Raw genomic sequence first — 27774 nt, forward strand, 5'->3', positions numbered from 1 at the left:
CTCAACTTCCGTTTCTACAAAACGGAGATAATAACATGCCTGTCCCTGGTGGATAAGATTAAATAAGATGACTTATTTAAAGTTCCTGCGATTCAGTGGGCTCAGTAAGTGGTAGCTGGTATTTCTAGGATGGAACTTTCTTTGAGGAGCAGGAAGGGGGTCACACCAGTCAGGCAGTGTTGGCCGCTCTCTTTTTTGACTCCTGTTCAGCAAGAGGGGGGATGCAAATGTTCCCTGTGGGCAGACCGAGCTCTCACCCTAACAGGACTCTGCGTGTCAGTGCACCCCAGAAATGAATCCCCAACAGAAAAGGGTGGGATGGGGGTGTCCCTTCTGCCCTGCAGTTGTGGAGGGGATGCTGAAGTGGAGTCTTATGATAAGAAGCCTGGAAATCGGAATAAGGGCTGTAACTTAGATAAGAATAGAGTATCAGTGTTCATCTCCGGACCTTGAGGAAACCTCCGTGCTTCCATGAGAAAATCTCCTTGCTTTCAAGAAACACACTTAAGAATTTAGGGGTAAAGGGGTAATCACGTCTGCAATTTACGGTCAAACGGTTCAGGAAAAAATAAAAGGCAAATGGGGGAAATATTAGTGTTTGTGGAATCTGGATGAAGGGTATTCGGGAATTCTTGCTCTCTGTAAGAGGGAAATCAAATGAAATATAAAGTTGTTTTAATTTTAAAAAGGCAGCAGCAGTCAAGGGTTCCCGCCTCCCCTCTGTTCTCTTTCTCCCTCCCCTTCTCTGTGCACCCAGCTCACCATCCTTCACCGCCTCTCTGCTCGCCTCCTAAGAGCCTTCTCCCAGGGACCCCAGAAGGGCTCCTGGACTCTCCCCGCCCATGGGAACCGGCACAGACTGCAGCCACTCTCCATCACGGTGCACCCACTTTATTTGCGAAAGGAGGCGCCCAGCGCGCGGGGGGCGGGGAGGTCCCCGCACCCCTCCTCCGGGGCTCAGGATCCCGCGCCCGGCCCGGCCCTCCCGGCCCGCTAGACGATGGCGAACTGGCAGACGTAGGGCAGCTTGTCCCGGCAGCGCTTGTCGAACCACTTGCCGTTGGCCGCGCCAGACAGGGTGGCGCAGTTCTCGACCTTGCCGCCGTCGGGCTGCGCGGTGATCTCCGTCTCCCAGTTCTTGTAGGCGATGTGGCCGCCGGTCATGTCCACCCAGGCGCCCTCGGACGCCATGTCGTTGAAGCCCAGCCAGACCTCGGCCTCGCTGCCCACGCTCTGGCGCAGGTACTCGTACAGGGCGTCGTTCTCGGAGCCCGTCTGCGGGGTGCCCAGGGTGCCCCCGCGCGAGATGCAGTCCTCGCTCGCCTCGTGGAAGGTCTTCGCCTGGACGAAGGCCAGGAAGCACTTCATGTGCACCTTGGTACCCTTCAGACAGACTGGGGGGGAGAAGTGGCCGTCACCCCAGCTTCCCCAGCCCAGAGCCCACTGCCAGGGGCCGGCTCACCCCCTCCACCAGCCCTGTCCGCAGCGGAGGGGCTCCAGACCCAGCCCCGAGGGCCCTGCTGTGATGGGCACTGAATCCCAGACCGCCGATTCACAGGGGGTGGAGCCCCTGCTGCTGGGCGTGGGCTCAGCCCCCTCCGCTGAAGACAGACGGCCCCTCCCTCAAGGTCACACCCCTCCCCCAAGGTCACACCCCTCCCCTGGGTGCCCCATCCAGCTCCCAGGGGGGAGTGGTCATGTCTCCCCCAGGCAGGACAGTTCTGCCTTTTAGCAGAATTAAAAGGCCCTCTCGGGGCCTTCAAGCTTGGAGGGTGCACAGGGGGTGCAGAAGCTGGCCTTGGGTCTCCCTCTGCCGGGTCTGCTTCCCACCGCCCCCTTTCACAGCTGGGACCCCAGACTCTCCCTGATGAATGAACCCCATCTCAGAATGGGCTTCCCAAAGAGCCCCGCCAGAGCCACCAGCTCTGATCTTCCTCGCGCCCCACTCTCCCTGAGATTGGAGCCAGGGGACATGCTGACCCAGAGTCCAGACCAGACTCCAGGTGCCCAGGACCCCAAATCCCTGCCCCAGGGGCCCAGACAGGCTCCCAGCATCTGCCAGCAGCCTCTTCTGAGTCAGTGCCTCTTGAGGGCTGGTTGGAGTGGTGACTGGGAGCTCAGAGCTGAAACTGGCCAGGCCCTGGACAGAAGAGATGGCCCAAGTAGGGAGCCAGGAGCTCGCTGTCTCAGGCTCAGAACTCTGCGTCCGAGAGATCCAAATTTGATTCTGGCCTCAAAGGTTGTAATGAGGGTATATATTTGGTCTAGTTAGGGATATAGGCTGTTTCTGCTGAGCAGTTTATTCTTTAGCTGGGTTCATAACATAAATATTTAGACAGTTGGAGTGTATGTCTCCATTTGTCCTCTTGCTGCTGATCCTCAAAATTTTAGGGGTGGGTCTGCACTTCACCACCACCCCCTCCCCTCACTCGCCCGCTCACTGTTACTCTCACTTAACACACTTCTCTGTGCCCCCGTGAGCACCGGACACTCCTGGAACTCTCAACTCCAGGTCCGGAGCACCACCGAGGTGTCTTCACTCAAGACACTGGTCCCAAGCCGGCCAGCCCTGGCACGTGCTCTCGTGCAGTGCCTCCTAGCCGGGCTTCATTGCCCTTCCCAGCCTGGCCCCACACTGTCTTTCCTTCCTTCTGGGGTCACTGTGAAATGCCACCTAGACCCCCTTGGGGTGAAGGCCTGACCACCCCAGCTGCTGGGAGCACTCAGCCTCCCTTTGGGGATTGCCTCAGTGGAAGATAGCCCCTCGCCCACAGCGTGCCCCTCCCCGGAGCAGCCCCCACCCAGGGACCAGCCCATGAGCCCCCTTGTCCTGACTCAGGACAGCTCTGAAGGGCCCCCCAGAGGTCAGGGCTCCCTCTGCCGTCTCTGGGGCCTTCCCTGAGACGCAAGGCCCTCTGCCCACTCCTGAGTCCTGTCTCTTCCCTTCTGATCCTGGGTACTGATCAGGTACGGGTACTGATCAGGGGTACTGGTCCTGGGAGGTGCTCCCTCATGAGCCTCCTGCAGGCCCAGCTCCGCCTCAGGGCCGCGTCCTGGGAGCCCCGCCCACAACGCTGACGTAGTCCTCAGGGCGTGTCTGTCCGCAGTGCCTTCCCATTGTAACCGACAGTTTCTCTCTCTGGCCTCCCATGATCCGGTGGATTGATGCTGGCCTGCCTAGCCCTGCTCCTGCTGTGCCCTCTGCTTGGAATCCCTCTTTATGTTCCTACACCTGCTTTAAGGGTGCCAGGGAATACACTGACTCCGTGAATATATTGAGGCCCCAGAGCAGGGCCCCACTCGGTCACCTGTCTCTCCTTGTGCGTGGCAGAGGCTTGCTAGTTGGGGACCTCACGTGCGTTTGTTGACTGGGGGAGAGGAAGGGCAGATGGTGGGAGGGAAGGATTTCTCCCCTAACCCCTCATTCTCTCAACTGTTTGGCTAGGTCAGCAGAGCTCAGGAATGCTTTGTGTGGGGTTCTTGGCGAGGTGATTTGCAGCTTGTCGTAAAGGAGAGGGTGATGAGAGGGAGAAGGCTCCCAAGGAGACCGGGAGCCCATGAATCTTCTGGGAATCAGCAGACATGGAGGGGGTGTTTGGGTCTCCGTATGCCGTGGGCTTGGCACAGGGAGGTCCCCACAGAGGCGGACATCGCCCGCCTCAGAGGGCAAGTGGCATCTGGGTTGCATGGTCTTTGCATGAGTGCAGAGCTGAGTCATGAGACCTGAGAGCTTGCCCTGCCAGTCCAGCCCCAGCCCTTCCACTTTACAGATGAGGAAACTGAGGTCCCGAATGGTATTGTGCTTCTCTTAAACATTCCCCCGTGTGTCAAGCATTACTGATCGTCTGTATTCTGTGTCCTCCAGGGCAAGGTCATGGAGTAGGTGAGTGTGAGGTGTGTGAAAATTGGAGACAATATGAAAGGAACTCAGTGGAGAGAAAGAGAGTGGGTTGTCCAGGCAGGCTGGCCAGGAAGTGCCAGGGCAGGTGGCTGTAAGCTGAGTGTGTCCCCAGGCTCCACAGCTGGGTGTTTCGTCCATCCTGGCTTAGCTGGTTCGTGCAGGGTCAGGAAGACCAAAGCCCACCTTTCCTCACACCCAGCATGCACCGGGCAGGCTGCCTCCATTTCCACCCTAACCTGCACTTGCCAGCCAGGGGCGTATGGGCAAAACCAGGGCCTCTCTGTGTCTCAGCTCCCGTCTTTAGAATAGGGATGATAAATCCTGCCCCAGTGTAGCAAGGATGACTGAGAGTGGCTGTACAGCAGGTACGCAGGTGTTGAGGCGCATGCCCTGTGGGACCGTGGGGCCGGCTGAGTGCAGGGTCTCAGGGGGCTCGTTAGGATGGCCTCTGCCCCACCAGCCCTCTAGGGCTCATGCTTCCAGTGGGCGGTAATGGATTCTTGGGGGCAAGTTCGTTGTCCTTTTGGGATATTCCTGCTTCCACACATCAGCACATCTTCCTGAGGCCTCCTTGAATCTGGTGCCCTGGACTAGGGGAGCCAGCCAGTTCCCTGGTGCTGGGCCAGAGGCTAGAGGCGCATCCCTGACTGCGGGCCCGAGCCCCTGTGTCCAGCCCACCTCTGCCTGGAGAGACGGCCACGTTCACTCACCCGTCTGCAAGGCCTGCTGCTCCTTCAGCAGGGCCACCTCCTGGGCCAGGCTGTCCAGCTGAGTCTTGAGCTCCTCCAGCATCTTCGGACTCACGGCATCTAGGATGAAGTCAGAAGGAAGTGGGGACAATCCCATGATGAAGGCAGTAGGGATGGGGGCAGGGCAGGGACTGGAGGGGCGGACCACCGTCAGCCACAAGGGGACAGGGGATGACCCCTCGACCTTGATGTCGTGGCAGACTCTGTCTCTCTGTTCCTGCCAGTGGTCATCCAAGGGATTGCTCGTGATTTCCCTTCTGCCGGGGACCCTCCTGCACTTGCTTTTGCTAACATGAGACCTGTGCTGCATTGTGTAGGAGGGATCAGATGGGATGGCGACGGGCAGGGGTGGGGAGGGGGTGCAGGCAGAGCCTTCGGTGACCACCCCAGACCCCGACCACCCTCCCAGCTCCAGAGGAGAACAGAGCACAGGAAGCAGGGCCAGGGGCCCCGGAGACCTCCCAGGTGTACTTTCCCGGAGGAACAACACGCAGACCAGCAGGGCGGGCGGAACAGGGAGAGCCAGTCAGGCACTCCGCTCTCGCTCTGTCCGCTGCTCTGCGGGCCTCCAGCGCCCTGGGCCTCCACGGGCTCTGCACGGAGACCACATGGAGCTGGGGTGCAAGTGTGACAGCTGCAGAGGGCCAGGGCATTGTCTGGTGTGACCTTCTTGTCCATGTGATGAGATCTGTGATTTACACGTTCGAATAAATACATACAACATCTTTGGTAAACTTGAGAAATTAGCAACTCTTTTCCACATTTAAAAATTCTGTTATTTGCCTTTGGAACTGTGTATCCTTTACAAAGAACATCCTTGCTGGCAATTTTAGCTAACATTTGTGGACACACCGTGCATGCCACGAGTCCTCTTTTTTTTTAATGAACATTTTGTAGAAGGTAACAGAGCCATATAATTTTTAAAGACCCAAACAGTTCAAAATGTTCTAGTCTCTTTCCCAGTCAATCTGCTCTCAGCTCTCTAGTTTCTCTTCCCAGAGACAATCACTGTTGCTAACTCTCGTGAATCCTTCCAGAAAAGTTCTTTGCATATACAAGTAAATATGTATTTTTTTCTTTGAAATAAATATAATATTTTTATATAAATCCATTTTTCAAAACAAATGTTACATAAGTATCCATTCTGTTTTGAATTTTTTGTTGTTTACTTTATGGACTGAACCTTGGGGATTATTCCTGTCGGCACCGGGACCCGCCCATTCTGTGTCGCAGGCCTGTAGGGCTCCGTGGTCCTAAAGTGCCCTTGCGTACATCGTCCATGGACCATGGGCAGCTGTCCATTTACAGTGGAGGCTCCGGGAGGGGCCTGAGGGCAGCTATGAGCCCCGGCCTTGCCTCCTCTGGGCCTTTGGCCCCAGGCCAGCCGTTTGCTTGCCTGCATCAGCACTCTGGTCTCCTGGGGGGTGACAGCCCCCTGCATTGCCATGACACTCCACTAGTGTTGTCTCAACACAGCCCGGGGTGACCTCACTACAGGCCGGGCTCCAAGGGCAGGCCTTGCTGAGGCCAGGGCCGCCCAAGGACACCCCGGGCCCAGAGGCCGTGGAGGGAGAGCAAAGCTGCCTCCACTGTCCTGGATCAGCCTTGAACAGTTTCATTTCCTGAAGGCTGTGATGCACCATAGAACTACAAACTGTCCCCTGTGCATTACATTATACCCTGTGTTCCAGAAGCCTTCCGTGTTTTTCTTTCGTTAAATCCTCCCAACCAACCTTTTGAGCCAAGGCCCCCATCTCTGTTTCACAGTTGAGAAGCCTGAGGTTCAGAGACGACAAGGTGGAGCCTTGTCAGCCCTCCCTAGAGGAGTCGGACATCTCCAGGCTGCTGAGCCAAAGGTGTGGTTTCTCTTAAAATCTTGGGGAGGTGGGGGAGGAGTGTGTGTCCGTTAAGGTGATCTGGAAGGTTCTTTCCGATTCTAAGAGCCCGTGACTCCGACAGTCTGACAGCTGCCCCTGCGGCTGGAGAATTCACCCAGGTCCCAGTTGGTGAGGGTGGGGGTGGGGGGGACTTCACTGTTCCCTGGGCTCGTGGAGAAGGGAAGGGAAGGAGAAAACGGAGGGTGAGGGCCAGTCAAGGAGAGAGCGGCCAGCTCCCGCACCCACCTCCTTACCTTTCTTGGCATTTGCAGCCTTCTTGACCTTGGCGGCGGGGGCCTCGGCGGCGACCTGGGTCAGGAGAGAGAAGAGGCAGAGGAGCACACAGGGCCCCCAGAGCTCCATGCTGCTGCTGCTGCTGCTGCCTGCGGTGGGCCTGGGTCAGAGAGCACTGGCCGCTGGGGCCCGAGCTGCGTGTCTTAAGGCCGTGGCCACAAGGACCTCTGTCCAGGAAACCCTCCCAAAGTCGGCTGCAGGAGTGCCAAAAAAAAAAAAAAATCTTTCAAAAAGAGGAAGGCCTGGGAGCCACAGAACCTGGCTGCTGCTCGGGGAACACCCACCCAGCATCCTGGCCCCGCCCTCTGAAACAGTCATTGTTTTCTAGGATTCTGAAAAATACATGCTTGTCCTCAGAGCTCACATCTGCTGGGCAGTTCTTGGGCAGGCGCTGGGTCACGCTTTTCCCTGGCCTCACAGAGGCCTCACACCAGAAATGTGAGGCGGGTGCTGGCATTTCTCCATTTTATAGTTGAGGAAACTGAGGCTCAGTGAGGTTAAGGGAGCCTAAGCTACCGGACCTGTTAGAGGCAGCACTGGTATCTGACCCCAGCCCGGGTGCAGAACAGTCATGGAACCGTGTCTCCTTAGGGAGAGAGCTGGGGCTCACTGCCAAATTGTCTGGAGTGTTTGCTGCGATTCTTTTGTAGTTCTGCGTCTGTGTTCTTGGTGCATGTTTGGTTAAAAATACAAAGAAGACCTTTCTTTTCTTGCCTCACTCTCTGTTGTTCAACCATCCTTTCCTGAAGCCGAGGTGACCGTGGTGGGAAAGGGGCAGCCTGGTGTCCCAGAGTGGTGTCAGATGGAGCAGGGAGGAAAGAATGCCCCCAGGAAGGGGAGCCTGGTGTGGGGTGTCAGGACGCAACAGGGTGGAAGGGGGCACCCCCTGGGGGAACAGAGGTCCTCCATGGAGTGTTGGAGTCCCGGTGAGGAGAAGAGATCTGCATGGGAGAGCAGATGGGGGCACATGGGAGAGAGTGGTTACACATCAAATAAGTACATTTATTAAAGAAAGAAAGAAAAAAAAAAAGACCACGGGAGCCAGGTCTCTCATTGTCAGGAAAGGGAGATACAAATACATAGAGAAAACATAGGGAATGTTTCCTACCGTGTAGGATTGAAATTGGAGCTGTCGGGGTGCAGTTGTGGACTTTGACACATGAAGCCCAGTCTGCAGCTGTCCACGGAAATGTGCGCTTCAGTCCCCCAGCCAGACGTCTGGGTGGAGCAGCAGCCCCACCAAAGGCTTGAGCTCGCCTGGCATCCAAGCGCCGGCTTCTCAATATGGCTTTCCACGAAAAGGAACCGCAGCACCTTGGAGCAACGGCTCATTCCAGGGCTGCGGCAGGAAAAGGAGAAACTAAGCCCAGCACAAGTTATTTTGCCAGAACATAAGAAAATGTTTAAAGAAGGGTGAAAACGTGGCAGGACACGGAACCAGCTTGAAGGAGCTTCTTAGGGCCCAAATCGGGGACAGTTTGAGCATCAAAACAGTGACGATAACAGTCAAATGGGAAACCATGAGCGCAGACAGATACAAATAAATAAGTGAATACTCTGGAAGTCTGACAAGCAATGGGAACTTTTCATTGTCTCAGATTATTTGCCCACAAAATCCTTACTAACTCCAAAGAGGAAAGAGTCCTCTTGCAACGGAGAAGCCTGGCAGACGTCACTTTAATGAAGTGACCGAGGTCAGCATCGTCAGTAACGGACCCAACAGAGAGCCTGCAGCCCTCAAGCACCTGATGGGCTGGGGGAAGACTCCTGCTGAGGGCACAGTGCACAAGCCCAACCGAGGGGCTCTCTCCACAGCAACTGCCCAGCAGTCTTCAGAACTGTCCAGGACACATCTGAGGACACGAAGGAGGTCACAGACACAGAACAGCAAATGCGCTGTGCTCTGGACCAGACCCTTCTGCTCTCTGGATGCCCCGGGACGGGGTGAGGAGCACGTGGCAGGGATGGTAGGTCATGATGATGGAAGAGAGGGGCCTCGGCCACAGGGATCAAGCACTAAAGCGGGAGGAGGTGATAGGGCATCAGGTCAATGACTCCCTTGGAAATGGCTCAGGGGAAAAACGTTCTCTGTGCTGTAGTTGCAGATTTTCTGTGAACTTCAGATGATTCTACAAGAAAATGCAGCGCTGTGTAACTCAGGCTTTTCTTGCAGGGACCCCCGCCTTGCTCTGTCTGATCTGGGCAGGGACGTGGCTGCAGCCTGCTGGGCCAGGCCCCGCCCTGCGGTCCCCCAGCGCCGGAGCCTGGGGCAGGCAGCAGGAGCTCCGTGCGGTTGGCCGTTCCTGTCTGGGCCAGCCCTCACGTTCTCAGAGTACAAGAGAGCTTTATATTCTCAGCCAGGCCCTCAGTGGGACGTTAAGGGCCAAAGATTAAGCAACCCACGAGGGAGTCTTGCTTCCTGGAACTCTGGGTGGGTAGCACACGACAAGAGAAATTATGGTTCTCTTTTTCTTTTTAAAACTCCATTGCCTTCCTGATTGTCTCTCCTTGGCTCTTGGGCAGCAGGGAAATGGGAGGAGTCTGTTTCCGGGTACAAGGCCAGGGCAGGCCCGATTGTGGAGGCCGTGCCCTGGGTAGGCTGGGGAGGAGGTCCTAGAGGAGCCACTCAGAAGCCTGGAACTCTCTGCCCTGGGGCTTATCCTGCAGGAGCCGCATGGGAGCTGGGCTGCATCCGGCCTGCCTGGGACTGTTCTCACCCGGCCAGTCCCTCAGTCACTGCACCACGTGCCCCTGTCATTGTGTGGCCCTGGGGGTGCAAGGCACCCACTGTGCCAGCGGGGCTGCGGTGGCCTCTCCAGAGGCAAGTAGCCCACCACCTCTCAATCTCTGAGCTAGAAAGCTGAGTGGAAGAGGCTGCCTGCTTTAACCGCCTCTCGATATATGATGTCCTTTTCCATTGATTTCCATGTGCCTTCCTGGAACGAGCAGCTCATTACTCTACAAAATAGCTGGTTCCATCATTAGACGCTTGGCTTTTTATAAAGTCCCCCTGTGCTGAGGCAGTGCCCTGGTGCACCAGAACAGTTGTTTAAGGGGTCAGCAAATGTCAGCAATATACAGCCTTGACATGCTCCTTTCCCGATTTGGAAGCAGTCACCCTGCTTATTTACTTAGATGCAGAGTACATCATGCGGAATGCCGGGCTGGATGAAGCACAGGCTGCAATCAAGACTGCCGGGAAAAACAGCAATAACCTCAGATACACAGATGACACCACCCTTATGGCAGAAAGCGAAGAAGAACTAAAGAGCCTCTTGATGAAAGTGAAAGAGGAGAGTGAAAAAGTTGGCTTAAAGCTCAACATTCAGAAAACTAAGATTATGGCATCCAGTCCCATCACTTCATGGCAAATAGACGGGGAAACAATGGAAACAGTGACAGACTTTATTTTCTTGGGCTCCAAAATCATTGCAGATGGTGACTGCAGGCATGAAATTAAAAGACACCTGCTCCCTGGAAGAAAAGCTATGACCAATCTAGAAAGCATATTAAAAAGCTGAGACATTACTTTGCCGACAAAGGTCTATATAGTCAAAGCTGTGGTTTTTACAGTAGTCATGTATGGATGTGAGAGTTGGACCATAAATAAAGCTGAGCACTGAAGAATCAATGCTTTTGAACTGTGGTGTTGGAGAAGACTCTTGAGAGTCCCATGGACTTCAAGGAGATCCAACTAGTCCATCCTAAAGGAAATCAGTCCTGAATATTCATTGGAAGGACTGATGCTGAAGCTGAAACGCTAATAGTTTGGCCACCTGATGTGAAGAACTAACTCATTGGAAAAGACTCTGATGCTGGGAAAGACTGAAGGCAGGAGGAGAAGAGGACGACAGAAGATGAGATGGCTAGATGGCATCCCTGACTCAATGTACATGAGTTTGAGTAAACTCTGGGAGATGGTGATGGACAGGGAAGCCTGGCGTGCTGCAAAGACTCAGACTCGACTGAGTGACTGAACTGACAACTGAAATGTTGGCACCTGGCCTTCCGGTCCCTCCTTGATTGTCTCTTCTCCTTGGTCCTTCTCTTCCTCCCAACTTTCCTTCTAAGGTATGGTTCCTGGCCTTTTTATCTTCTTGAAAGCATCTTTGGATAGAATTCTGCTTGCCACAGTCCTCACTGTGTTTGTGTTTGTGCGTGTTCTCAAGGAGTCTGCTGTGGACAGGGGCCTGTGTCCCGTGTTCAGAATGGACACGCTATTCAGAAAGGCACTCTGTAGACACAGCATGCCTCATTCGCTGCCTACGTTGAGCTTAGGGCTGTTAACCCCCTGGGTCCTCTGGTCCAGGCCTAGTTTGCCCCGGCCAGGTGAGGACCATTTCGGCTACCTGCAGTGGACTCACCACCAGCCCTGGTGGGGCCTAGGGATTTCACCCTCCCAGCTTAAAAGACCTTCTCGTGGACCGTCCCCCAGGCCTCTACCAGCCGGAAGGGCACCAAGCAGGGGGCACTTCAGCCAGGAGATCATGCAGGGTTACCGTTCACAAGTCAAAGGAAAGGTCTGTGCACTCACACCCCGCCCTCAGGGCCCAGTCTTCTCCCATCAATTTCCCTGCACAAAGAATCATTTTGGCAACAAAGCCAGAGGCAGAAAAATCTGAAGAGGGCTCCGAAAGGCACATTTCATTTCAGTTTTGTTTTCTCCCTCCCAAGCTGCTGGAGATCTGAGTTATATAAAACAAGCACTGGCCACCCCACCCACGTCGTGCACGGATGAAAACATCCCCCACCCCCCACCCTCTTCGTGCACAGATGTTTCCTTTTAGCTCCGCTGGCCCTGGGTCAACAGAAATGTGGCTCGCCTATGGAGCAGAGAACTTTCCACACTCTGTTCAAAGGTAAGAACATCCAGGCTGCACATCTCCAAGAATCCTGCAAGGGCCAAAGACCAGCATCCTGTTGCCACGGTCTCAGTGACCCTCATTAGGAAAGTCACTCGTTCTTTTTGAACCTTTTGTTGGCCTGGTTCTGTTGTTCATTCAGCGAGTACTGCCTGTGCTCCTGCGTGCCAGGCCCTCGGGCACCCACAGCGCGGAAGGCAGTACACCATCTGGCCAGGTTCTCGGCTCCATGGGGCCACGTTTCAGGTTGTTTTGTCCCTAAAGGTCAGCAGTATCCTAGTGGAAAGAGAGCTGGGAGCCTTGGATTCTAAGCAGAGCTCAGACATCCAGCACTTGGGTCTTCTGGGGCAAGTTATTCCAGACCCGGATATCTCTTTCATAAAACAGGATAATAATCTCTACCCTGCCTACACAACGGGATTAAAAAAAAAAACAAAAAACTTTTTACTTTATTTTAGAGTATACTCGATTAACAGTGTTGTGATGGTTTCCGGTGAACAGCCGAGGGACTCATGTATCCATTATCCATATATACAATGTATCCATTCTCCCCCAAACTCTCCTCTCATCCAGGCTGCCACATAACATTGAGCAGAATTTCATGTTATACAGCAGGTCCTTGTTGGTTATCCATTTTGAATACAGCAGTGTATCCATCTCAGACTCCCTATCTCTTGCCCTTCCCCCAACCAACCATGAGTTTGCTCTCTAAGCCTCTGCGTCTGTTTCTTCCGTAAGTTCATCTGTCATTTCTTCATAGACTTCGCACATAAGGGATGTCATCCAGTGCTCCTCTGCACAGTGGAACCCTGGGTGTGAGGCAGCCAGGCCACCTGGAAAGGTGTGGGAGGCTGGAGGACGGGGGTGAGACGGTGCACGGCCCTCAGGGCTCCACAGCCTCTGTCCGCCACCTTCCTCCTCCCACCCCAGGGCTGAGACACTAAATTTACCTGACCTGTAAATTTGGGAGGAGTCAGTCTTGCCTGTGCAGCCCAGTTCTGCACTTACCTGATGTCTTCAGCTGTTAACAGCTCACGCAGGAATAGAAAATCCGATTAACTGTGTAGGATACTATAGATGGCCGTCTGCCTTTTTGACACCTTTCCCCCACCCCTCCGCAAATGGCCTTAAAATTCAGCAAATACAAACCCGGTTGTGCATTTAGGGATCCTGAACATTTCACGTTATCACACAAGCCATGCACAATCTAAGTTTTGCTGGTTTCTTTTTTCCCTCATAGAACCCCTCTCTGTGCTCCAGGTCTGATTCTTAGCTCATGTCCAGAATCTGTGTGTCCCCAGGGAAGGAATGGGCTGGTGGCAGACTGCTCCCATCCAAAGCTCTGCCTCCTCTGGAATTTTTCAGAGAACAAGCTTTTTTTCCCATTGATTTTCTCTATCGATTTCCTGTTTTCAATTTTGTTGACATCTATATTGCTACGTTGATTTTTTATGATTTCTCTCCCTCTGCTGACTTTGGATTTAATTTGCTCTTTTTCTGATTTCCTAAAGGTGGGAGCTTAGGTGACTGATTTTAGATCTTTCATCTGTCCTAATATTCAATGATTTAAATTTCCTTCTAAGCACTGCTTTTGCTGCATCCCACAACTTTTGATAAATAGTGTTTTCCTTTTCATTTAGTTCAAAATAAAGATTTCATCTGAGTTTTTTTTCTTTGACCCAAGTATTACTTAAAACTGTGCTGCTGAATCCCCAAGTGTGTGTGTGGTTTCCAGCTACTTTCTGTGATTGATTTACACTATAATTCTATCATGGTCTGGGAGCAGGTCACTGTGATTTCCGTTGTATGAGATTTGTTAAGGTGCATTTTATGGTTCAGAACGTGGTCTGTCTGCATGAATGTTTCCAAGTGAGCTTGAGAAGACTGTGTGTCCAGCTGTTGATGGATAAAGCGGTCTATGGGTGCCAAGTCCCTTCAGTCGGGTGCTACTCTTTGCGATGCAATGGACTGTCTTTGCAACCCACCGGGCCCTTCTGTCCAGGGGATTCCTTCAGGTAAGAATACTGAAGTGGGTTGCCGTGCCTTCCTCTAGCGGAATCTCCCCCACCCAGGGATCGAACACCCATCTCTTATGCCTTCTGCATTGGTGGGTGGGTTCTTTACCACCAGCACCACCTGGGAAGCCCCAGAAGCAGTCTGTAGATGTCTGTTATATCCAGATTGATGCTGTTGGCAAGTCCAAACACGTCCTTACCAATTTCCTGCCTGCGCCATCTGCTCATCTCTGACAGAGCAATGTTGAATTCTCCGGTTATGATAGTGGGCTCGCGTATTCCTCCTTGCTGTTGTGTCAAAGTTTTTTACCTCATGTATTTTAATGCTCTGTTGTTAGGCATATACACGTTACAGATTTTTGTCTTCTTGGATTTTTATGTCTTTTTATTTTTTGGCTTTATCATTATGTAATGCTCTTCTTTATCCCTGATAACTTTCCTTGCTCTGAAGTCTCCTCTGTCTGAAATTAAGATAGCTACTGTAGCTTTCTTTTGATGAATGCTACCATGGTTTATCTTTCTTCCTCCATTTACTTTTATTCTATATGTGTCTCCTGGTTAGTAAGCTTCACGCAGCTTTATTGATTTCTCTGGACTTGCCTGCGGGCCTCCCCAGTTTGGGGAGCAGTGGTTGCCTCGGTCCTCACCTCTCTTCCAGCTCTGAGAAGCCTTGCTGCTCTTCCAGCCTCTTCAGTTCTGGCTTCTCCTCCTCATTTACTCCAGGTGCCGGCGAGGCCCAACTTCAGGGGCTGTCCCAGCAGTGAATTAGGAAACCTTCATATCTCCGTGCCAGGACATTAGGCCCCTGCCCAGCCCTGACCCTGGTCCAGCGCCCTCAGAGCCACTCCCAGCTCTGTTTCCTTGGTACCTGCCAAGCCAGGTCTTGCGATTATTTTGATGAGTCGTGTCTGTCTTCCCAGGGCAGGGCCTGTGTTTCCCTGCTCAGGCTGGGCTGTCATCAGTCCCTAGTTATGGGCCTGGAGCCAAGGAGGGAAGGTGTTATCACTTTATGAGAAATCTGCCTCAGGTATGGTGCCTGTGTGGAAACTGGTATAGTGTTTCTCTGGGGAATGCTTCTCTACAGGTGGGAGTTTCTTCTGCCTGCCCAAAGCGTCCAGAGGAATATGAGGGGCCAAGATGCTATCTTTCTGCCAGGTCAGAGTCCCTTTCTCCTGACGAAAGCCCCGTCTCTGACAGAGGACCCTGCCAAGGGTATCCATTTAGCTTCCTGTGCCGCTCGGCCTTTCTCGCACAAGCACTGGGATGGACTTCTGTTTTTACTCTTTGGTGACATTTCCAGAACTCAATTATTAGGTCAACGGGCATGAAAGTTTTAAGACTTTTAATACACACTGCCAGACTATCTTAAAAAAATATTGAATAACACAGATTTACGCTCAACTGGCAGTTATAAGATTGCTGGGAGAAATATCAATAACTTAAGTATGCAGATGACACCACCCTTATGGAAGAAAGTGCAGAGGAACTAAAGAGCCTCTTGATAAAAGTGAAGGAGGAGAGTGAAAAAGTTGGCTTAAAGCTCAAAGTTCAGAAAACTAAGATCATGGCATCTGGTCCCATCACATCATGGCAAATAGATGGGGAAACAGTGGAAACAGTGGCAGACTTTATTTTTCTGGGCTCCAAAATCACTGCAGCTATGAAATTAAAAGACGCTTACTTGGAAGGAAAGTTACAACCAACCTAGACAGCATATTGAAAAGCAGAGACATTACTTTGCCAACAAAGGTCCATCTAGTCAAGGCTATGGTTTTTCCAGTGGTCATGTATGGATGTGAGAGTTGAACTATAAAGAAAGCTGAGCACCGAAGAATTGATGCTTTTGAACTGTGGTGTTGGAGAAGACTCTTGAGAGTCCCTTGGACTGCAAGGAGATCTAACCAGTCGATCCTAAAGATCAGTCCTGGGTGTTCTTTGGAAGGAATGATGCTAAAGCTGAAACTCCAGTACTTTGGCCACCTCATGCAAAGAGTTGACTCACTGGAAAAGACCCCAATGCTGGGAGGGATTGGGGGCAGGAGGAGAAGGGGACGACAGAGGATGAGATGGCTGGATGGCATCACCAACTCGATCGATGTGAGTGTGAGTGAACTCTGGGAGTTGGTGATGGACAGGGAGGCCTGGTGTGCTGCAATTCATGGGGTTGCAGAGAGTGGGACATGACTGAGCGACTGAACTGAACTGAACCAGCAGTTATATGGGAGACCACTGCCTTTACTGAGCAAAACGCAAACAGCTGTCAATTTTAGAAATTCGTGTGCTTTGTAGGCTTGAATTTACACGATTTCAGAGACCAAGGAATCAAAGAATAAAAGCAATTAGAATATTCTGTGATACTCCATTCCTTCCATGCCCACACTCACTGAGCCCCCCGCCCACAAACTCCTGATTGCCTTCTAGCTCATTTTAGTTCTCCCCAACACTGATTTAATGGCCACTAAAGACAGCTCTGGTTCTGCTGAATGAAGTAGTGGAGTTCTCTGGGACAATATTTTCCCAAGTCTTTGCCAGTCTCTGCCTTCAGTTCTCTTTCCTTATTCTGAGAGCTGCAGTAACCAGACAATTCCAGGAAAGCCTCTCTGGAGAGACCCTGCTCACTTGGTGTTTTGTTTCATTTGTGATGGATGCTTCTTCCAGGCAGGGTGGCCCTCAAGGAAAGGTACGGATGGGGCGGTAGAGACATGCTGACATCTGCCTCTCCCCTTCATCTGCACTGGACGGGCTCCGCCAGCAGGCCCAGGCGGGTAGCTGTGGCACAGTTGGACTGGGACAGCGTCACCTGTCTGTCGCAACTCTGATGCCTCTAATCACCGAAACCAAAGGCTTCTCAACTGTGTTCACGTTCTGGTTGCAGCTGCGCAGCCCCACTGTGAACGCTCCATCACAGGCAGCCAACCAGCGCCAGGGGAAGAGGAACAGGCTGATTGACACCTCGCTGGCAGCACTGTGGCGGCACCCATGAGGACTCTCCCTGGAAATAAAGCAAAAGAAGAAATCCCCGGCTGTTCTCTCCACAGGGCAGCAGCTCCAAGTCTAGGCAGCTGCTCCTCTCCACTGGGCACCCCTGGCCAGGCCGGGAGGTGCCCACGCCAGGACCTCTGCAGTCAACCTGCAAGGGCTTCAGCTCACATTATGTTCTTTCCATCTGGCAATAAAAATTCCTAACTCCTTACCCTGTTTGTTTAATGAAACGAAGAGAGTAAAATGCCACGCTGAAACACTCCTTCATGAATCAGCTCCTTCCCCAGGGCTCTCTTGAAGATCGACTGGGGAGTTTCAGTTCCCCCAGAAAAGGAATACCAAGACTGCTTCAACCCATGAATAGACTTAATTCCAGCACACTGTCCTGTGAGTAGAACACGGGCTCTCAGAAAGCGCGTTCTGAAAGCCAGAAGAATGGCCTCCCCTTCTGTCCCCAGAGTATGAAGGCGGGCTGAGTAATCAAATGGCAACATCTCTAAAGCAGCCTTCTTAATATTGATAAAACCTGGAAATCTTACAAAACACCAGGGAGTGGTTATAAAACATGAAGCAATTTCCAAACAAGAGTGATAAGAAAGGCTGGCTCAGGACCAGACCCTAGGGGAGCTCGGCTGGGATCTCTTAGAGGGCCAGTAGCAAGAACTGGGCTTCCCCAAAACTCGGGAAGTCTCACCAGCCAGGCAGAAACCCTGGGTCGGTACCCAGGGCAGAATGCCTTCTCCATCTCAACCAGGAAGCCCCCAAATGCACGAGTTGCATTTATATTGTGTGTGAGTATCATCTTGAAAGCTCTAAGGGGGAGAAAATTGACAATATATATATCATAAGAAGATGGTGATTGCAGCCATGAAATTAAAAGACACTCCTTGGAAGGAAAGTTACGACCAACCTAGAGAGCATATTAAAAAACAGAGACATTACTTTGCCAACAAAGGTCTGTCTAGTCAAGGCTATGGTTTTCCCAGTGGTCATGTATGGATGTGAGAGTTGGACTGTAAAGAAAGCTGAGCACTGAAGAATTGATGCTTTTGAACTGTGGTGTTGGAGAAGACTCTTGAGAGTCCCTTGGACTTCAAGGAGATCCAACCAGTCCATCCTAAAGGAGATCAGTCCTGGGTGTTCATTGGAAGGACTGATGTTGAAGCTGAAACTCCAATACTTTGGCCACCTGATGCAAAGAGCTGACTCATTTGAAAAGACCCTGATGCTGGGAAAGATTGAGGGCAGGAGGAGAAGGGGATGACAGAGGATGAAATGGCTGGATGGCATCACTGACTCAATGGATGTGGGTTTGGGTGAACTCTGGGAGTTGGTGATGGACAGGGAGGCCTGGTGTGCTGCAGTTCGTGGGGTTGCAAAGAGTCAGATATGACTCAGCGACTGAACTGACTCTGATATCATAAGCAGTTCCTTTGAACTATTTTTCTGGTAGGTCTTATTTTAGTGTGTGTGTTTGTTGTTCTGATTTCCTGCAGCAGGAGACAAGTCTCCCTGGAGAGGCCTGGGACCAGAGTCCTCCACTGGAGCAGGTCTCTGGACTTAGTTGTCATTTCCTAGAGAAGGGTCAGTTGTGGCGGAGCCACAAATGGCATCCTGGCGTACAGCTGAAGAAGTCAAGCCATACCACACACGAGACCAGAAAATAGACTTTAATTTCACATGTACAAATGTTGCCTTAAATTCACAGCAGTTAAGAAAACAATGTATACAAACTTCAGCTTCCAGGGAAAAGGAGAAGACGAACATTCGGCAGTTGGAGGCTGCTGTGCACATCAGCCCAGGAATCCGACTTTCTGTCTCTTGGGCCCCAGGCTCTCCTCCTTGTGTAGAATACTCTGCAGGGAGGCATGCAGCACCTTGCCCACGCGCTTGCCGGTCTGCAGGACGGAGAAGGGCAGACAGAAGAGGGCACACGCCTGCCCGTGAGGCACACGTATTCTGACTGAGAGAAGCGTCCCTGCCAACCAGCCATTCCAAAGCCGCACACATGCCATCGGCCTTACAGGACTTTCATTCAACATAAAAACCCCAGGGAGTTCCTGGTGGTCCAGAGGCTGAGACTCTGCACTCCCAATGCAGGGGGCTCAAGTTCGATCCCTGGACAGGGAACTATAGATCCCACATGCCACCACTAAAGATCCTGCATGCTGCAACTAAGACCAGGTGCTGCCAAAAAAAACCCCAACCCTCCAAACCCCGACACCACAGTAGTTAACCTTCTGGGAAAGCCTCTATTCTGAGAAAGGGGAAAAAGAAGAAGGCAGCCCCCAAGCAGCAAGCAGAAAGGAACAAAAGCGGCCTCGGTCCTTAGCTGCTGCCACTGGAAGCAGCAGAACAGTCAGCCCCGTCAGAACCTGGCTACAGCCACTGCGCTGCAGAGAGAAGGCATGGGGAGACCACGGGGAATCCAGAATCTGTCTGATGAAGGAACAGATGGTGCTGGGAACCCTTTTTAACAAGCAGTGTCTAATCTGCCTGCCACCAAAGGAGACCTGCTCAGATAGGACCAAAGTCAATACCTGAATAGAGTCTTTGATGTTACTGCCATGCAGAGATGCTAAAAGCATACGTTGCTGGGATCAAGGCATGTCACGAGGTCAGACAACGCCATAGATTTCCTAATTAGCCCCCTACACAGCAGACAGAAGGGGGCTTTGACAAAAAAATCCCAACTATATAAAAATCTTTCTTCATGCAACTGTTTTTGGGTCACATGAATCATTTCAAGAACATTATTAACTGACTACAAGTTTCCTCTCCAAGCCTTCCATGGTCTCATACCAGCTTTAGTTCACTTGTGCTACTGGTTCCATCCCCGACAATGTCAGGGAGAAAGACACCAAGTTTCCTCTCCAAGCCTTCCATGGTCTCATACCAGCTTTAGTTCACTTGTGCTACTGGTTCCATCCCCGACAATGTCAGGGAGAAAGACACCCAGGCCCTGGCCCCACCCCAGTCCTCCTAGTCATCGGTGGACTCTCCCCAGGGCTGTGTGGCTTTTCCCGACCCCGGACTATAACAAGGGATGAGACCCCCATATCACGAAAACTCATGAAGAGAAGAGCTTAGTCTAAAGACCAGGAAGGGATTGAGTCTATGAAATGCAAAATCAGGATTAAGGTCCAAAGTGACTTTGGAAAGATTTCTATTCCAACATTAAGAAAAGGAAAAAATGTCCAAGTAGGGGACACTGACTAGGGAAACTGATTATTCATAGGAATGAAGACAGGGAGAGAATAGGAAATGAGACAAACAGGCCACCAGGGCTTGCGAGATCTGGACCTGGATTTGCAGGAGAGGTTATAGTGGCCGGGGCGGCAGACACACAACCAGCTGAGTGTCTAAGCTTTATCAGGAGTGGAGGGGATGGGAGTGCCAACCAGTCAGTTCAGGAGCAGCTGGAAAGCGCCCGAGTGCTGCTGCCAGGCCTGGGGGCACCGAGGGGAGCAACCCACCCAGAGGCCGTGGGGGGCTTTCCCCCATCCCTCTTCATCTCCATTTACACGCTTCCAGGCCCACACGGAATGGGGAGACCACCATCCTGTACCCGCAGCTCCACCTCTGCCCACTCTCCTTAACAGGCAGGAAGCAGTCAGCCAGGATTTCAGTTCTCTCATCCAATCACCGAAGCCTGGGATTTGGCAGCTACAGTGACTCTTAACATTATCAGTCCAACATTCTTATTCAGAAACGTGGCACTGGGGTCAGAGAAGGAGAGGATAAGGAACTCTTCTGGGCCAGTCGCTACCTCCTGGTCCCAAGCCCCCACCCACCACCATCTCAGCTAGCTCAGCGACATCTGCCTTATACCAGCTGCCCTCCAATCCCCAAAACTGGGGTGAAGAGGGGAAAATGGGGAGAGTGTCCCGTGTGACCAAGGGGCAGGAGGCAGCAAGCGCCCCCAGCCAGGTACCAGCACCCACTGCAGAACCAAACGCACCTCCAGCATCTCGAAGATGCTCTCTGGGTCCAGGCTGCCCTTTCCCACCTTCCTCACGCACGTCACGACTCCCTTGCTGGTCACGGACACCAGCAAACTGGCCAAGGAGCAGGCTTCCTCCTGAAGAGTAGCGTCCACCACGTGCCGATAGCCAATCTGCAAGGTGAGGGCAGCAGTGCGCACGCATGGGCAACGCACACCCCGAGGGCCTCGCAGAGGCAATGCCCACACACCCATTCGGGCCTAATGTTAGATTCTGTTCATAAGGAGAACACCTGGAGCACTGTTTGCTGTGCTGCTGAAAGGCTGTGTAAACTGTAACAGAAGCATGAAATGGAAATACATGGTGCGGGGGATGGTGGTCAGAATTAAAATTCAGAGACCTTCCAAGTCAGGGGCTATCCAGGGGTCTCCAGCAGAGGTCCCCTGGATGTTTCACTGATGACAGAGATGAATGCTGAGGGCCCATGCTGATGGACACGCTCAAGAATGAGTCAAGGGCAGGTGGCTCTGGTCGTCCCAACACTTCTCAAAGCCCAGGCTCATGTAGCGATCCTGGTGGAATTAAACCTGACCTGTCAGTCTGATCTGTATCCAGTGAATCCCGAGTGGAATCATGACACTCTCAGTCAGAACAGGCCTCTTTGCACAGTCCTGGGTGGTGCCAGTCAGGCCTGAGCGTCAGCTAGCCGCTCCGCTCCACAGGCCTCGGCGCTCCACGCTTGATGTATTAGACACCCAGGCCCTGCTCCAGCCCTCATTTCACAGATGTGCTCATTAGGGCCCACAGAGGGGACAGTGTCCGCCTTTCAACCACCTTTTTACTATCCAAGCAGCCCAGACACCAGAGTTGGAAGAAGTAAAGGAAATATGCATTCAAGGTATTTTGGTGACATGCCTGGTAGACAGAAGCAGCTCTGCTAACTCTGGCTACTGATACTACGAACCCACTCATGTGCTCCTGAGACCAGAGCCACATCTTCCAGTGAAAAAGAGAAAGCTGTTTATGGTAGTGGTCTCTAATATAACAAAATTAGTGGATTTAGGTTAAAGGTACTTCTGTATGGGTTGTAAACCATAACTTCTCAACCTACTAGGTAACCTTAACGGGCCACGGTTGGAGGAGATTGACAGGGAAGAAAAAACCATGAGATATAAGCTCATACTTTGCACAGGGTGACGATGCAGGGGACATTCTCCACGCTTAGCTGGACGCAGTCGTAGGGGTCATCGGACAGTTCAATGTCCTTCGACCCTTCTTCGTCTTCCAGAACACGAACTCTTGGTATCCTAGAAGCAGAATTAAAATTCCCAGTTACTGAAAGGAAGCATGGTAACTTCTTTTTCTTGAGTTGGAATCCCTGTGCCTCAGAAGATGAAGTCATGCTGTGCCTGAGTTTGCCCTCAGCCCTGCCAAAGGGGTGCAGTGAGGAAAGGAGGTCTTTTAAAAAGTGATGCTGGGAGAGGTGGGAGTTGGCGCTGCGAGCCGGGCAGGGACCGCGGAGCTGAGATGCGGACGGGGCCGCGCCGGTGACCGGAGCTGCCGCCCGACATGAACTCGCTGGAGCAGGCGGAAGATCTCAAGGCTTTCGAGAGGAGACTTACTGAATATATTCATTGCTTGCAACCTGCCACTGGCCGTTGGAGAATGCTTCTTATAGTGGTATCTGTCTGTACAGCTACTGGTGCCTGGAACTGGTTAATAGATCCCGAGACACAAAAGGTGTCCTTCTTCACATCATTATGGAACCATCCATTTTTCACCATTAGCTGTATCACTCTAATAGGCTTATTCTTCGCTGGGATTCACAAGAGAGTAGTTGCACCGTCAATTATAGCTGCTCGATGTCGAACTGTGTTAGCAGAATACAACATGTCTTGTGATGATACAGGAAAGCTAATTTTGAAACCTAGGCCTCATGTTCAATGACAATCTACACTCATTGTTTTGGGACTTAAAACAACCTTTCTTCAAAAAGTGATAACAGCAAAAAGCCATAAAAGACTCCTTTTGCAGTTGGACATGTGACTGTCAGAGCAACAGCGGACAAGAAAGGTGCAATATTTACCCAGACGGTCTTCGTGATGATGACCCTCATTATCAGTGCTGTGGTACCTTTGATTATCTGTGTTTCAGCATCAGTGTCACTTTAGTACTTCAGATCCTGCAAAGGTTTTTGCAGATGAAGTATGTATGTAATATGTTACTAAGTTAAACTTAGAAACAGAACCTCATCCAGTTTTTATAATGTATTTTTGCAAACTACTGTAAATAGCCAATCAATGCCAATGTTAAAGAGGAAATGTTGTGTGGACGTCGTTCTCCTGCACCAGTATTTCAAGAACATCCGCTTGCCATCTCCACAGCTCTTTAAAACCGGCTATTATTTATAGCTGTGCCTTTTACTCTGTACTCCTCTTTTAATCATAATGCAGGAAAAACAGCAGATTGAGCTTAGGCTAAGGAAAATTCATCTCCATTATGCTGTAAGAAATTGTAGATGTTTTGAGAAACAGTTTTCGTTAAACCAGATAGTGAATTTCAGCCACTATAGTGCTATTTTCCAGGTTCATTGTTTTCATTTAACGCTAAATATACTTTATATTTTTTTAAATGATTTTAAGAACACTCCAAAGGCTTCTGAGTAGACAAATTTAGTTATAAATTACACATTGTCTGGGAATTTGACAGTCATTGTTTTAGATTATTGGATTTTATGCTGTGGTAGACATGCTGTTAAACTAGTATTGTGCAGGTGTGGTTGGTCATCCACTCCATCACGGGATCACTTGGGAGCAGTGCCACAAACTAGAGTCTGAAATTCTCACTGTTTAAGAGAGTGTTAATGACATACTGTGTATGCATATTAGCCACATGTACTATAATAGCCCCTAAAATTAAACTATCGGGATTGCTGTAAATATTTTAAAGAACTGGAGGTGCCTTTTACCTGTTTATTAGAAGATTTTGAAAAGGTTTAAATTATTTCATGAGCAATCTTTTTAATTTCATTTAATGTAAAGCTGAAAATTCAAAGACAGGACAAAAAATTTTTAACAAGGCTGCCATTTATCTTAAATGTGTTCATCTTGGCTTTCACATGTATAAAATTTTATTCTTTGAACTGCAGCAATAAACCCTCTGCTCCTACTAAGTCTTAAGAGGGTATTCTATATATTCTTCATTGTTTTATTTCCTGTAAATTTTGTAGGTAAATATGTGCATAAAAATAAATACTTTATATATACACAGTGAAAAAAAAAAAAAAGTGATGCTGGGCAGAGGCAAGTGGAGAGGGGCTAGAGGCGGGGGAGATCGAGAGGCACAAACTAAATACTGCGAATGAGATAAGTAAGCTTCACGGATACATTGTACAGCACAGAGAATACAGTCAATGTTTTAGAGTAACTGTAAATGGAGTATAATATATAAAAATACTAAATCACTATATTATACACCTGAAGCTACATGAATTATACCTCAACCAACAACAAAAAATTTAAAAATGAAATTTAAAACAATACTTGGTCAACAGAGATCCAAAAATGAGCCCTGAACCCTACCTTCTCACCAAACACAAAAATCCATACTAAACGGGCCACAGATGTAAAAGGTGAAACCGTAAAGCTTTTAACTAAGAACATCTTCACGACCTTCGAGTAGACAAAGATTATTAAACAGGACACAGAGTACTTGTTGTAAAGGAAACAAAACTAGCCTTCAATTATAACTGAACACACACACACACACATCTTGGAGACACGGCAGGTCTGGTTTCAGACATCACAATAAAGCAAGTCCCATGAGAACTCGGCCACTCCCCAGTGCGTAAGCAGCCAAGTTTATGCTATAGTGCAGTCTGTAAGCTTGGCGCAAGCATTATACCTAGAAAATGAAAAAAGAAAAAAGTGCACATACCTTAATTTTAAAAGACTCTTAAAAAAAAACAAACTGGAGGATATTTTTAACTGGAGGATAACTGCTTTACAATATTGTGTTGCTTTCTGCCGTGTACCAACATGAATCAGCCATAGGTATGCGTATGTCCCCGCCCTCTTGAACCTCCCTCCCACCTCCCACCCCATCCCACCCCCCTCGGTTGTCACAGAGCACCAGATTTGAACTTGCTGTGAAAAACACATTAAAAAATGTTAAACATCATGTGAACCTTCTTGCAATAGTAACGTCAAAAATTACTGATCACAGGTCACTGTGACAAATATGTACAAAGAAGTCTGAATACTGCAAGAGACGTGAGGTGAGAAGATGCCGTTGGGAAAATGGCGCTGACGGACCTGCTGGCTGCAGCACGGCCACAGACCTTCACTTTGCAGAGAAGGCCGCGCCAGCTAAGCACAATCCAGGGGCGCGCAGTGAGACAAGGAGCGCCTCTGCGTGTGCACGGTGTAACACAGACGATAAGCTTCTGTTTGTCAAAAGGCATTATCTGGAAACTAAAAGATCATCCAGAATGGAGAAAACAAATTATTTCTCTGTGTGAGTGTGAGTGTATAAACTGACACATTACAAAAAGAACTCCTACCGAACAGAAAAGACAGACGACTCAACAGAAATGGGCGAAAGACTTCAATAGGAACCTCAAAAAAGAGCCTATTCACATAGCCGACAGACACTCAGAAAGGTGCTCAACTTAAAATATTCATCAGGAAAGTGCAAAATACAACTACAATGTGATACCAAGACACACCTACCAGAATGGCTAATATTAAAAAGACCAAAAAAAAAAAAAAAAAAAGGAGGGGGGTGCTGGCAAAGAGGCAGAGCAGCTCAGACTCTACACAAAGCTAGGAGTATCATTTGGTAAAAGCAATCTGGAAAACCGTTTCACAGTATCTCCTGCCACTATTTGCAGGAGCTCAAAACTGACTACTCAGATGCTCGTCAGCAGAAGAATGGATACATCAGTGTGGCATATTCGCTGGCAGTGGACCAGCACACAGCAAAACAGGGCCATGACCACAAGCCACAACACAGAAGTCTCAAAACATAATGCTCGGTGACCGAGGCAGACATCAGCGAGAAAACACCGCTGGATTCCGTGTGGACCACGTACAAAGCGACCTATTGCTTTAGGGCTGTGGTTATCCTCGGGGGGTGCAGTGACTGCATGGGGGTACAGGGTGGGAGGGCTTCCGGGGGCGGGCGCTGTTCTTGTTTCTTGAGCTGGGTGCTAGAAACACAGGGGCGCCATAAAGCCGGCTCATTCCAGTGTGGGGTGGGGCCAGGAAGGAAGAGGCGGTCCATCCAGCTCCAGTTACGGAAGCAGCGCCAGTGCTTTTCCCTGTGCCTCTGACAAGAGCCCCCTCTGATTCAGTCCTTTTGCCTGTCCCTACACACGCCAAGGTCCAGAGCAGAGGGGTTTCAGCCACAGAACGTGCCGCTAGGGTCCTGCCCCGAGGAGTCCTGCTATGGTCTGCCCCGCGTGAAGTCTCCCTGCCAGGGGCCCCCAGGGTGGAAGTACTAAGTAATATCAGGTGAACAGTTTGAATTCTGATACGGTAAAAAATAGGCACGCATACACACACACACACACACCCCTTCCCATCTCACACACACAGACACACCCCTTCCCATCACATACACACTAAGCACGCATACACACTCACACATACCCCTTCCCATCTCTTACACACACACACACACACCCCTTCCCATCACACACAAAGCATGCATACACACTCACACACACCCCTTCCCATCTCTCTCACACACACACACACCCCGACCCCTTCCCAATCCTCTGGCCATAATGCGGTTCATCAGAAGGGCTAGAGGATGTTCTCGAGAGAATGGCCGCCACCCTTCTAGCAGGCCCTGACTATACAGGGTCCTCTCCACACACCAGGGGCACTGAGTGCCTTGCAGAGTCCGCACCCCCTGCTGCCTGCATGGCTGCTGTGCTCTGGGAATGGGACTTGAAAGCTATGCCCACGACAGCTGTCCTCCCCAGCCTGAGCAGCTGGGTTTACCATTCTGATGTACAGTTTGCCCAACACTTCCCCTACAGCCCAACAGCCTCATCTGGTTCTCCTCTCCCTTTCTGCCTTGGTGCCCATGGCAACTAGCTGGCAAGACAGGGAGTGATTTCTGAGGCTTGAGGTACAACAGATGGCAACTTCCTTTCTTCTCCAACCCAAGGCCAGGCTGCTGCGGATAGCATCTGGGACGTGAGGCCTCACAGTGGCCACAGGGCCAGGCCTGCCCTTGGCTAGTGTCAGCCAGGAGTCTAAAGGCCCAGCAACGGGAAGGGGCTCTACAGCTTTCGCCTCAACAGAGCTTCGATCCTGCAACGTCTGACCAAAATTTATTCAACTTTGTTTTTGTTTGTTGTATTTTAAACTGTGCAAGTGGTCTAAATTCTACCACAGGTAAACTCTGAAATCACTTTTTTAATCACCCATAATGTGAGCACTTGAAAATAACCGTAACGTCCATTTGGGGGTATTTATGTTTGTCATTGTCGCTGTTCAGTTGCTAAGTCATGTCTGACTCTTTGGGACCCCGTGGATTGCAGCCCATCAGGCTCCTCTATCCATGGGATTTCTCGGGCAAGAACACTGGAGTGCATTGCCATTTCCTTCTCCAGGAGGTCTTCCCAACCCAGGGATCGAACCCACATCCCGAGTTGGCGGGTGGGTTCTTGACCCCTGAGCCACGAGGGAGGCCCAGAGAGCCGAGTACAAAGCGAGCAAAGCCCTGGCCCCTGCGGAGCTTTATCTAGTGAGAGTATCTGGACGGTTGGCTGGGCCACTGGTTTGGACTCATTCTGCTGTTCTGTGGTTTTCGAACATTTTCTACATGGTGCATGTTTATTTATGAAAATAATAATCCAGAATATACAGAGATATATCTAGTTTTAACTTATGAACTCTGTTTTCTGAAGCTTCAAATTAAATACCACCACTGTCGATGGGGAAGCCCCTTGTTATCCTCTCCCCACGAGCTTCAGTCGTAACGCCCTCCGCAGTCCACTGCAAGTGCCCCTCAGGGTCTCCACAGGCCCCGGCGCTGTCTGCAGCAAGGCTTACCTTGTGTTGAAGAGCGCAGCCTTCACAGCTATGGAGATGGCATCGAACAAATTCCCACCACATTCCAGCAGCTAAGGGAGACA

The 27774-nt window shown here is 50.8% G+C and overlaps 3 protein-coding genes across 3 annotated transcripts in view; 1 reads left to right on the forward strand and 2 right to left on the reverse strand.

The window, feature by feature from the left end:
- Window positions 1-875: 875 nt before the first annotated feature.
- CLEC3B (C-type lectin domain family 3 member B) lies at window positions 876-8000 on the reverse strand. The gene is made up of 4 exons (XM_069560892.1): window positions 7930-8000; window positions 6782-7762; window positions 4612-4710; window positions 876-1394 (listed from the first exon to the last, which is right to left on the reverse strand). Exons 2-4 carry the CDS (start codon window positions 6888-6890, stop codon window positions 994-996), a joined length of 609 nt encoding a protein of 202 aa, XP_069416993.1. The 5' UTR covers window positions 6891-7762; window positions 7930-8000; the 3' UTR covers window positions 876-993.
- A 10333-nt stretch (window positions 8001-18333) lies between these two features.
- The window catches only part of EXOSC7 (exosome component 7), a 31208-nt gene continuing 21767 nt past the window's right edge, over window positions 18334-27774 (reverse strand). Inside the window, exons 5-8 of the mRNA XM_069560902.1 lie at window positions 27692-27762; window positions 21808-21931; window positions 20642-20797; window positions 18334-18578 (exon numbers count right to left, since the gene is read on the reverse strand). Of these exons, the coding sequence (XP_069417003.1) occupies window positions 18474-18578; window positions 20642-20797; window positions 21808-21931; window positions 27692-27762 (456 nt within the window). The 3' untranslated portion in view covers window positions 18334-18473. The remainder of the gene's footprint in view (window positions 18579-20641; window positions 20798-21807; window positions 21932-27691; window positions 27763-27774) is intronic.
- LOC138424280 (nuclear envelope phosphatase-regulatory subunit 1) lies at window positions 22110-23815 on the forward strand. Its single transcript, XM_069560903.1, has one exon. The coding sequence runs from the start codon at window positions 22194-22196 to the stop codon at window positions 22569-22571; it is 378 nt and encodes a 125-aa protein (XP_069417004.1). The 5' UTR covers window positions 22110-22193; the 3' UTR covers window positions 22572-23815.

This window comes from Ovis canadensis, chromosome 19 (assembly GCF_042477335.2).
Source record: "Ovis canadensis isolate MfBH-ARS-UI-01 breed Bighorn chromosome 19, ARS-UI_OviCan_v2, whole genome shotgun sequence".
Taxonomy (NCBI): Eukaryota; Metazoa; Chordata; class Mammalia; order Artiodactyla; family Bovidae; genus Ovis; species Ovis canadensis.